Here is a 12,897-nt window from a genome sequence, read left to right as displayed (position 1 = left end):
TTTTGAATGTCTGTCAACTCAAATATAGGCTGACCTGTCTGAGATAGAGGATTGGTCTGAGGCCACCATCCCGTTTGGGCACCAGGAAGTAACTGGAGTAAAAACCTTCTTCCAAGTGAAGAGGATGAACTGTGCAAATAGCCTGCTTCTGCAGCAGGGCTGTCACTTCCTGAGACTAACGATGTAGTCACGCCCCAAAATTGCACAGAATATCCGGTCTGTACAGTATTGAGCACCCAGGTGTACGAGGTGCATTGATGCCAGTACTGCAGGTGACTCCCTGAAAAGGGGCCCTGGGCCTGTGGCAGCAAATTGCTATGGCTGCTGCTTTGCCGGAGGCTTTTGCATTTGCGCTTGACAGCAGAACTTACTGAAGTTCTCCCTTTGAGCAGCCACGGGTCGGTTCTGAAACCCTCCTCTGGCTTTAGCAGGCGCCGGCTGTGCCAGTCTCTGAGGCTGGTGGAACCTTGGTCTCCAGTTTGGTGCTGGTCTAGGTACCGGAGGCAGCCTCTTTGGAAGCAGGCGCACCAGTTCCTTCGTAGACTCCCGCGCCCGATGAGAGCGCTACAGCATGTCATCTACTGCAGGACCAAAAGTGTGTCCTGGAGTAATGGGAGCATCCAGCATTGGTGCCTTGTCACCGTCTGCTATGTGCAGAGCTGACGTCTTGCAGCTACTAAAGCAGCCAGGTTCCTACCCACTGCCTGCCTGTTGAATTTTGAAATACAGAGCAGGTTCTTATTAACCAGCCGCAGTTCCCCGAGCTGCTGTGATGTGCGTCTGTGACTCTGTGAAAGAGACTTCAACAAACAGCTCTGGTAAGCCACCAGATGCTGTTATAACTATATAGCCGCACAGCAAAAACGCCAGCTGAGCAAGCCTTTTTTAGTATAATTTCATAAACCCTGCACTGCTTATTCGGGCAGGTAGCATCTTTATTTAAAAGCGCTAGCTTTGGGGCTTGCCCCAATGATGCGATAGCGGCATCTACTGGTGGGATTCTTCGTATGTTGCTCAGGGAGAATCGGTAAGTGTGTGCCAGTGTGGAGATGTGCTGGGAATAAGAGAGGCACCAGTTTATGAGAGAGCACCAGTAGCCAGCTTAAGGCGTTCAATCCCAGGGAAGGGGCAGCAGAGCTGGCGGCTTCGCGCAGAGCACAAGACCACTGAGGGACTAACGAACAACCACGGCTGAGTGCACAGCATGTGAAGTAAATTTTTACTAAAACACGTAAAATAATCGCAATAAGTGATATGACACAAGCGAACAATCAGATATAACACTATGTGTACTTATCTGTTCGTAGATCTCTCTTTCTCAGGTCCGTAAAAGGAAAATGATGATGTTTTGAGTGACTGCAGTCTCTTTTATGCCCTTGGGGGTGGGCACGACTGCATCACGGGCACTACATGCAGCTTTAGAATATCGATTCAGGTTAGACGGTATCAAAGGATTAATACCCATGAGGTGATGGTTACATTTCGCACTTTAAAGGGAACAAGGCCGCGCACAGTGATTGATGGGGGACATTTTGAATGTCAGGTTATTGCGTGGGTGTTTATACCATCCATCGCTTACTGCAGGTGAATCACGTTAACACAAACGATCCTGTATATTTTGTATATGTAAATTGAACTCAGAAAAATGCCCAGTAAAAAATTGTTAAGATAAAAACCGAAAATACGGAACACTCAGATATGTTATGGTTTGACTGTGGCGCTAAAATGTAAGATTGCACTGTGTCTAGGAATACAGGACAAATTCTGTTGTGGAGGTAAAGATCTTTACATTTAGGGACTGTCCCGTCCCTAGTTGTAGATACGACTATTATTGAAGACACCCACCGTGTCCATAAATAAGTCCATAAATAAGACAAATGAAAATTACTTCTGCAAAGTATTAAACTGAGCTGATTTGTCACTGCTTGCTAGTCTATTAACCAGTTTGAAATTATTTAGAAGCAAATTAAAGCATTTTTGTTTTGGCTTTATTGTTAAAGTTTTCACACGTGGCAATACTGTCCTGCAATTAATACTACATAATGTAGTGATCATTCCACTGTGTTATGTTGTGAACCATAGCTAAGTTTTAAAACTGGGAGATAGCAAATGCTTATCGTAAAAGTTTACCAGTACCTTAAAATTAAGGGCCTGTGACAGGGTTGCTCGGCGGTGACGTCAGACAGAAGCAGGGACGAGAAAAATACTGACACCAGTAGTACTGTAGTTAAAGGCGCCGCCGTTTTATTTAAATACAAAAATAAAATAAATATTTAAACAAAAACACTTGCTCACAGAGCAAAACAAAACAGCCAAACAAAACAAAATCACAAACACAAACATTAAACAATACAGACCAGGCTGGGCTGTAGCCTTCACTGATCCTGTATTTAGTTTTAGTTTCGTTTTTCTCTCACTCCTCTCGCTCGCTCTCTCCACTCTAACACCCAAATCAATCACTCAGTTAACTCGGGAGATGGCCACCTTCTGCACGAGGTTTTTAAATTATTCCTGGCAGAGGACGAGCACCAATCTCGCCTCTGCCAGAACGCGTTTTAAAAATAAACAAAACAATAACAAACACGGCGCACGCCGTCATTAACACAACGATAATAATAAATACAAATAAATCATACACCAAAAAGACACGACTTTCACCGTCATTTAAAAACAATAACTAAATCATAAAACAATAATCTGCACAGGGGCAGAGGGGGAAACCCCGTTCTTAAATAAAGAAATATATTTAAATAGCAGGGCTTACTACCGCCCTGCTACAGGGCCATATTAGAACGATAAATACTATTTATTTATTTATTGCATTTATATACTGTAGCGCTTTTTATACAAAATTATTACAAAGCACTGTAGAGTACATAGCAAATAAAAAGAACAAACCACAATACATTTGTATAGCTTGTCACACATACAACTGCCACAATCAGACCATTTAAATAACAGATTTAATTAACAACATACACATAATAATAATAATAATAATAATAATAATAATAATAATAATAATAATAATAATAATAATAATAATAATAATAATACAAAAGCAGCAATTTTAAAGTTAAATTAAAACCCACTAAGATAAGAAAGCCATTTTATAAAAGTGTGTTTTTAGTCTTGACTTGAAAACTGTAACGGTCCCAGCTTCCCTGACAAACGAAAAAGTAGGGGTGGGCAACAATATGAAAATTGTATATCGATATTGTGCATGTATTTCGATATCGATAATATTGAAGTCTTCCAAAACACAGCAATATAATAACACAATTGCAATATGAAACATATATACATATATTCCTAATCTACATTAATGATTTAGATTCTGGTATAGCAAGCAAACTTGTTAAATTTGCAGACGACACAAAAATAGGAGGAGTGGCAAACACTGTTGTAGCAGCAAAGGTCATTCAAAATTATCTAGACAGCATTCAGAACTGGGCAGACACGTGGCAAATGACATTTAATAGAGAAAAGTGTAAAGTATTGCATTCGGGCAATAAAAATGTGCATTATAAATATCACATGGGAGATACTGAAATTGAAGAAGGGAACTATGAAAAAGACTTAGGAGTTTATGTTGACTCAGAAATGTCTTCATCTAGACAATGTGGGGAAGCTATAAAAAAGGCCAACAAGATGCTCGGATATATTGTGAGAAGTGTTGAATTTAAATCAAGGGAAGTAATGTTAAAACTCTACAATGCATTAGTAAGACCTCACCTAGAATATTGTGTTCAGTTCTGGTCACCTTGTTACAAAAAGGATATTGCTGCTCTAGAAAGAGTTCAAATAAGATCAACCAGAATTATTCCGGGTTTAAAAGGCATGTCGTATGCAGACAGGCTAAAAGAATTGAAGCTATTCAGTCTTGAACAAAGAAGACTTTGCGGTGATCTGATTAAAACATTCAAAATCCTAAAAGGTATAGACAATGTTGACCCAGGGGACTTTTTTGACCTGAAAAAAGAAACAAGGACCAGGGGTCACAAATAAAGATTAGATAAAGGGGCATTCAAAACAGAAAATAGGAGGCACATTTTTACATAGAGAATTGTGAGGGTCTGGAACCAACTCCCCAGTAATGTTGTTGAAGCTGACACCCTTGGATCCTTCAAGAAGCTGCTTGATGAGATTCTGGGATCAATAAGCTACTAACAACCAAACGAGCAAGATGGTCTGAATGGCCTCCTCTCGTTTGTAAACTTTCTTATGTTCTTATGTTCTTATATATAGACGTTAAACAGATATTTACATAAGAACGGCAATAACTTACTTTTAGCTTAGTGGTGCTTTGCTTCACAATATCCATGGAGAAAAACAAGGTTTTGTTATATTGTATCACTATTCCATCATCAGCCACCTCAAAACCGAAATATTTCAATACTTCAGTGCGCAGACTTGTTCATTTTCTAGCAATTGAATCCTAAGCTGGTGCGTATGAATGCTGACTCAGGGCACCTCTGAAAGTACGGTGTCATGCTGAATTTTGCATTATTTTGAGATGTTGTAATGTTTTAAAAGTACGTCTCATTTATAATACTGAAAGTTCACATTTTAAAAATACATTAATAATAGCGTAAGTAATCACAGAGACAAAATGCAATGAGCCGCTGACGCATGCGTGTATCTCAGAATAATGCCAATAGTGCTTAATGCAGCATGCAAATAGCGTTTGGTACCTAAATGCTAGTCAATGTAATGAAATGGATAAATAATAAATGTGTGTGTGGTGTTTGCCCACGAGACTGACAATGATTGGTATGCACAGGGTTTGTTGTATCTTAATATAAAATAAACTTGATTATACTGCGTTTGTATTTTCAGCAGTATTACCAATAAAAAGTATGTCTCTGCGAGCGTACATGAATTTTTTTGGATCCCACGAAATTATTATCGAACGATATCGATACCATATCAAAATAGCGATATTGGTGCCCACCCCTAGTTATTATTATTATTATTATTATTTATTTATTAGCAGACGCCCTTATCCAGGGCGACTTACAATTGTTACAAGATATCACATTATTTTTTACATACAATTCCCCATTTATACAGTTGGGTTTTTACTGGAGCAATCTAGGTAAAGTACCTTGCTCAAGGGTACAGCAGCAGTGTCCCCCCCACCTGGGATTGAACCCACAACCCTCTGGTCAAGAGTCCAGAGCCCTAACCACTACTCCACACTGCTGCCCCTAGTAAATACTGTAACTGATTTTTAGAAGGCCTTCTTTGTTGTTCTTCAAGTTGCTGCAGTGGCATTTTAGGTGGTCTAACGAAATGTTCCGTATACCGTATATATTAACTTTCTGCTGACACCTCCAGGCATGACAGTTTGTAGATGGCGCTGTGCATCTGACTGGTGCCTTTTAAGCTTGCGTATTCTGGATCGGTGGCTGGTTTTGTGCAAAAGAAAATAAACCACAATAGCAGTGGCATACAGAGAAGCCAGAGGCATGCTGGAACATTTTTGTGCATTCATTTACACTTGCTTATGACAATTCAGTGAAAGTCATTATACTACCATTACACCGAGATAAAAAAAGAAATACATGTACCACGATTGTAAAGAATAGTGTGGCTCAGTACTCTACTTTACACTGAGTGTATCTGTCTGTTAACCCTAACACATGGCTCACTTTTTTCAATTTTCTTTGGTTTGTAGGAAACGGGTGCTGAGGATTTCTTCAGGCATTGACCACATTGGCATATTACACTGGGACCTGGCGCTCTGTCTCTTGTTGGCCTGGGTCATGTGCTATTTCTGCATATGGAAAGGAGTCAAGTCCACTGGCAAGGTGAGCTTGCCCTATTGCTACCAGCATTCTACTGTACCATGCAGTCTGCTTTTAACATGGAACCATAGAATAACTGTGCAGGTGTATGACCAGAAACTGGATGCACTAGCAGCATGTAGCACACAGCAATAAGCTGTCAGGAACCAAATGAATATAGATGTGCCAAGTGGTCTCCTTTCGTTCATAATTTCTCTTATGTTCTTAGGTTTACAAGTTTCAGTAAACTGATTTGGTTATACAAATGTGTGTTACATATGCTATTTCCATCACGTGTGGCAAGAGAGCTAATCTGACAAGCTTTGCCAGGGGCTGATAGTAGCTGATGGAGTATCTACTATCAGCTTCACAAATTACTGATGTTTCACGGAGCTGATTCGAAAGCATTGGAGCAGAATTCCACCTCCAATATCCCTGAAAGGACAAGAGGGGGTAATCACTTAGGAATGCTGACCCGTTGCTGAATTCAATCATACAGTGTTATAGCAGATGTTTCTAATTGTTTGTAATGTCCATGTATTAACATGTGGAAAAAATAACTGCTTGGTCTATTCAGTTTATGGTGGAGCTAAACACTGTTTGTTTGAATCATTAAAAAGGGCCCTGAAAACAAACACATTTAACAGAGAACAGATATTAACAGATATTCCTATTTGTACTGAAGTATTTTTTAACTAAATTGGATTAAATCAGTAACTATGATAAGATATGCACAGTAGTAATACTAAAATATCAATATCTTTGTGTACAGTGCTTGCTCAATATATCTGCATTTAAAATAAGGAAAACAGTGAATTAGTGAAAGGTTTTCATACAGGGAAGTATAGTACAATGCACTAACCGTAAATTATTGAATTGTAATGAAATAGTTCTGTTTCTAACTTAAAAAATAAATACGTTGGTGTAAGCGAAAGTGATTCCATTCTAACAATAGTTTACATTTCATAAGGGTCAAATACTTGTTAAACAGGGTCCAGCTGTCTGTGCAGCTGGACATTCAAGTGTAAAAGGTTCTCTTTTCATTGTGCTCCCTCCACTTCAAGGGGGGAAGCAAAGGATGTGTTACTTGCATTTGCTCTATCAATGAGAAGATCAGATTCAGAAAAGCTATCCCAAAAGACTTCTCTGAAATAACTCCTACCAAACAGCACCTTATTGTTGATGTTGATTAGAGTGAAAACCCAAATCTTGTGTGTCAAAGGTCATTTCTGGGACTCTTTGGAACTGAGAAATGCCCAGTCGGAGTTCATGACTTGGGGGTCATGTGGATCAGTGTCAGGGTCTCACTTCATAGCTAGTGCTGGGGACTGCCAACTGAGATGTTACACTTTGACACATTTCAATATCCACATGCTGTCTATGAAATGACCCACAGCATTCCTACATTCTTGCACAAATATACAGCTAAAGATACAGCTAAATTCAACTGTTCAACACTGTTAGTAAGTAGAGTAGATGGTGCTGGTTAGTTCAAAGGTCACATTGCCACATGATTTTAATGGAAAGAAGAAGTCTGTTCAATCCCAGCCTTTAGGATTCTCCGGGCCAGGTCAATGCTGATTTAGAGACACATCACTCAATATGGGAGCACCAGAACCCAGAACACAACTCAGAATAAACATGAGAGTACATGTAAAACACACATTTTCATTGGATTTCAAGCTGCTCTTTCATTATTTTTGGATCAGTTTAATTAGCCCTTATTTGGTTTTACATACACCTCAAGTTAAATATTTTTTTTCAGACAGGTCATGTGAAATCTGACGTGAATCTGGATTTCAATGACTATGTTTACAACAAAAATAAAAGGTGGCATGCTATGATAGTGGGGCTATTATTCCTGAATAAAACTCCTTTTTTGTTTTGACATGGGCTTACAAACTTCAAAGTGCCACGCAGTGGCTGTCATTTTACTGTAATTAAAGAGGGGCTATGCTAATATTCCAGATGCATCATACAAACCATACTATGAATGTATGAATTGCATTGCATTAAAAAAAGGGTTTGCAAAGACATTGTAAGGTTTTAGAATAATATTACAGAAACGCTCTAATTTTACATACTATATCGTGGCCATCCTGGTTTACAGCAGATATTTATTATTATTATTATTATTATTATTATTATTATTATTATTATTATTATTATTATTATTATTATTATTATTATTATTTATTTCTTAGCAGATGCCCTTACTCAGGGCGACTTACAGTTGTATACAAAAAATACATATCAAGAATTACAGTACAATTCAGAGCAAGATACAAAATACAATGACTTCACTCCTAATAAGAGCAAATACAAAACACAGTACGATTTGATATCGGGGCAGTTCAAGAGCAGGTAACAGTGTGGATAGCTACATCAGGGTTAGATATGAGTGCAAGTGAAATACAAGATACTACAGATTGGGTTAAGTGCAAGATTAAATACAGTAAAATAAGGAGCAGATAAGTGCAAGTTAAAGTGCATTAAAGGCAGAGTGCTATATTGTCCAGAAGGGAAGAGTTGAGTTTCACAGGTGTTGTCTGAAGAGGTGAGTCTTGAGGAAGCGCTGGAAGGTGGTCAGGGACTGGGCAGTCATCACATCCATAGAAAGTTCGTTCCACCACTGCGGGGCGAGGGTGGAGAAGGAGCGAGCTCTGGAGGCAGGGGAGCGTAGCAGAGGTACAGCCAGTCTTCTAGTGCAGGCAGAGCGGCAAGGTCGGGTGGAGGTGTAGATATAACTGGAGCATTCTACTAATCATGCTTGCTTTTATTTACTTTTTATCTCAGAGGGTGGTTAAATGTAATTACTGTATTTGTTAAATGTCTTCCTTTGGTGTCCCTCATAATGCTAGTCTACAGTGCTTTTCTGTAGCATTGTAACATAGGTAATCTTGGTTTTATGGGTAAAAGGGTAAGATTTGAAGATTTTTTTATCAGCTTCTACACAAAAGTCACATCTGTGGAGAATATGTGTGTAGGTTCAGGTCTTTCATTTGTATTTGTAATTGATGAAAATGACTCAAAACAGCCATCAGTACAAGTAACTGACTACATTCAGGAGCCAAATACAAAAAATGATATCACCTGGTTCACGTTCTGAAAACCATCCAGTATTCAAGTGGATGAATGCTTGACATGATATCGATGATATCACCTGGTTCATGTTGTGAAAGCCATTCAGTAATCATAGTGGATACATGTTTGGTGTTTTTGGATACAAGAAGAAGGAAACAAGCTTCTTGCTAGAACCCCCAACAAACTCTCAGAACTACATTTTCTATCATCCTCCTGCTCACTGGTAAATCCATCTCAGTTACATATGTGAGCAGGAGGATGATGGGAAATGTAGTTCTGAAAGGTCCATGCAGGTACATAGGAAGCCATCTTGAGGCAGGGAATGCAATTTAAAAGTTTAAAAAAGAGGTCAAAATGTAAAATAAATAAATAAATAAAACACTACACACACCTTACGTAAACAGTTGTAGCAACACATGGGAACATATAACACAATAAAATAAAAAGGTCTTTATGTACCCTTTAAATCTTAGTGGTCTGAATTAAAGTGAATATCTACATAAGACAAAGGCATACAACTATTCCACTTTATTACTTGGTAGAATCATAGACTGCCATATGGTGCTCCTTGTAATTGCTTTTAAAAAGGAAAAAATAGCAAACAGAAAACAACCATGACATGCTTCACAATCAAATTCTCTCCTGGCCTCTGTTGTTCTTATTGTGCTGTAGTTGTAGGCGGCTGATTTGGCAGCAGCCAATATTGTCAGGTCCACTGTAGTTGATTCGGCACGACAGCAAAACATACACAGTTGGTGTTGTTACTTTCATCACACAATAAACCTGAAGGCTGAGTTTGGTGCTGCACAATATACTTTTTTATTGTAATTCTTTTTACCGGGAGGGCTTATTCCACATGCAGCCATTGTAGATGGTCAAGTATGTTAGTTTGCCTCGATCACTGAATGCACTGAATGCTGATCACAGGGCTCCCCTGGACCCTAAACCCTGCTAGGTACAGGCAGGGATGGCAGTAACCACAGACCTGCAGAAATTAAAGGTTTGCTGATTAAAGGGGTTTAACAGTAGAGTTTTTAGCAAAATACGGGAGAAAATCTGTACAGGAGAAGTGTCCAAAAAAACGGGAGAGTCCCGGCAAATAAGAGAGAGACAGGTCTGCAAGTGGAATCATTCCCGAGGTTATACGGCTCGACTGCTTTACTCATGTAACGCTTTGGATAGTAACGTGTATGAGTCCTTCTGATTGTGCTAATTTAGAAGGATACTGTGTCATTATACATTTAACAGTATAACTAAATGGTTCAGGGTATATTTACATGGTTTGGCTAGGATTTGTGCTGAATAATAACATAATTGGTAATCTGTGCTGTAATTGAAATACCAAGACTAATGTTAATCAACGTGAGATTCATTTTCTAAAATGTTGGCATATTTTATTTGACTTTGAAAAAGATTTCTAGTCAAAATGTTTGTTGTTGAAGGGTTCTTTTAGTATTACTTCATTGACTAGCATTGGGGAGGCATATTCAAGGTAATGGTAGTGGGGACAGACAGACGTTCACTCCATGTCTTCATCATCTTCAGCCTTTTTCAATCCACTGCTGGATGAAGGCCTCCCCAAGATTCTTCCACAAAAGCCTGTCTGCTGCGTCCCTCATCCACATTGCTCCAGTGTGTTTCCTAATTTCATCTTGCCAACTTTCCAGGAGGTCTTCTTCTTGGTCGCTTTATATCTCTTGGGATCCAGTCTAGTATCTCCTTGGTCCAGCGATGGTCTGTTCTTCTTGCTAGATGTCCGACCCACACTGCCATACTTTTGTTTGCGCTCTTATCTATTCCTTCCTTTTCCTGTCTCTTCTTGTTATTCCCAGCATGCATCTTTCCATACTCCGTTGAGTCGTTTGTAAACAGTTCTGTATATCTATCTATCTATCTATCTATCTATCTATCTATCTATCTATCTATATATATATATATATATATATATATATATATATAGATATAGATATAGAATGTATGTACCAGTGGTTGCCAATCAGCCCATGTGACCTACAAAACAGGAAGTTGTTATTTATCAGGAAGCAGCCATTTAAAATTTTAATCTATAGACTTTGATTAATCTACATGCAGAATGCTGAAAAGAGAAGAGCCAAATGATCATCATCACAACAAAAACAGTGATAATGTTGCTGATGTCAATAAGATGGATTTTAAACTCTTTCCACTCCTTTGACTACAAGTTAGTCATGTATAAAAATAACATTTTGAAACCTCTGTTACCGCAGTATAAATGTGCCATCCCCTTTCCATCCTCTAGGTGGTGTACTTCACCGCTACGTTTCCCTACGTTATGCTGGTGATCCTGATGATCCGAGGGGTGACTCTGCCGGGGGCAGCTGAAGGAATCAAGTTCTACCTGTACCCAGACCTCAGCCGGCTGGCAGACCCCCAGGTATGAGAAGGGAACTTTCATAACGTTATTATCATCATCATCCACTGGGGAGGGGGAGCGTGTAAGATAACCAATCATAACATAAGTACTGGGTTACAGTGTGGTCTGCTGGGTAAAGCTTTAGAGCTTAGCGGATCTATAGCTAACATAATTTGCTTTACACGTTTGGTCTCTAGGATATAACCCCTAAAGTATTATTTTTTCAAGGGATTGCTGATGTTTAATTACTGGAACCTTAAACACATTAGGGTATTCTCAAAGCTCTTTACTCCAATGTCAGTTGAACAATTTATTTCATAAAGAAAACCAAACCTGAAATATGCCAACTCAGGTAAATTAGATGTAAGCAGAATTCAGTTGTTTCTTGCTTGCTTTAGAATTGTAGTTGGTGTTTTTTTTTCTTCCAGAAAGAAATTGAGTAAATAGCCTGGCCCATTGGAAAATTACAAACACAATCTATTCATTTTCTACTAAAAGTTACTAGGGTTTCTATATGCAAATGTCTGTTTCGTGTTTTATCTGTTGATGGTTTGCAACCGCAACTACACTGCTAACCATCTGAAACCGGTGGAGTCTACTGTCACTTTGCTGTTCCACTAGTCAACTAGTGTATATAATTCTGAAAATATCCAGTAGGCCAACAGATGACTGATTACTGTTTTGGGATATAACACACTAATTGTGCTAATCAGGACGCTGCAATCATGCTTGTGTTTTAAAGTGCTGTTTATTAAAGAGAAAGATTAATTACAATCTTCAGGTCTCAGCTCATTCCCCAATAGAAGCCAGGGCTATGTTCAATAGGCAGAGCACTCTGCCGTGGCGTTACATGGCGTAAGTTAGCTTGTATTGAACAGTGTGTTATGAAGAGAGAACTTTCAAGATGGCGGAAAACACAGCCTTGGCACTGTTTTTGGATTGCGCAGAAAATCTGCTGTTTAATGCCTTTATTGCACTTGCATCGAGAGCCAACACCATGGCTTAGCGGCAGTGAATTCAAACACATGCGACAGTCCTGTATGGATTGAAAACTACATTGAGAGCATTGTTCCTCAGTACTGTGATTGTTGCATATTGCATGTTTTATTTACAGGTGGCTACAGTTCAGTTTATGCTTGCAATTAAGATGTTTCTATTGTATGTAAGTATTGTTGTACAGCAACATAACATTTAAAAAACTGTCCAAAAATAGAACAATTTATTTTTTCAACAATTATTCAACCCATTTATATACAGCAAATAAAAAAAAACTTTCCAACAAAGTTATTTCTTCAACGGTTCTTTGAATACACCTGTGGACGACTTCAGCAGTTAGTTTGTTTTGCAACCTTCTGCATTTCCATGATCTCCTGCATCTGCCTTTTCTGCTCCTCTGCAAAGTCTTACAAATGAAGTACTACTGTTTGTTTGTTTCTTCTCTCCAATATGATTTAAGTCTTATAGTACAGCTATCATTGTGTTTATAATGTGCTCTTGGTTAGATAGTAATGTAACACTGCAAACATACCTAATTTTAGTAAAGTTCTCTTAATTTATGTCCCATTTCTGCCATGAATTAAAGGGTTTACAGTTTTTGGTGTAGGCTATACGTCTGTGTATTTTCAGTCGAGA

At 38.7% G+C, this 12,897-nt stretch overlaps 1 protein-coding gene across 3 annotated transcripts in view; it reads left to right on the top strand.

Moving 5' to 3' along the window:
- Nucleotides 1–12,897, top strand: part of LOC117419859 (sodium- and chloride-dependent GABA transporter 2-like) — a 127,376-nt gene that overhangs the window by 74,369 nt on the left and 40,110 nt on the right. For all 3 annotated transcript variants that reach the window (XM_058986477.1, XM_058986478.1, XM_058986479.1), the window contains 2 exons: nucleotides 5,681–5,813; nucleotides 11,152–11,286. In XM_058986477.1, the coding sequence (XP_058842460.1) occupies nucleotides 5,681–5,813; nucleotides 11,152–11,286 (268 nt within the window). The remainder of the gene's footprint in view (nucleotides 1–5,680; nucleotides 5,814–11,151; nucleotides 11,287–12,897) is intronic.

The sequence above is a fragment of the Acipenser ruthenus genome, chromosome 14 (assembly GCF_902713425.1).
Source record: "Acipenser ruthenus chromosome 14, fAciRut3.2 maternal haplotype, whole genome shotgun sequence".
Taxonomy (NCBI): Eukaryota; Metazoa; Chordata; class Actinopteri; order Acipenseriformes; family Acipenseridae; genus Acipenser; species Acipenser ruthenus.
Note: the sequence above shows the minus strand (reverse complement) of the source record. Positions and strands in the feature narration are given on the sequence as shown.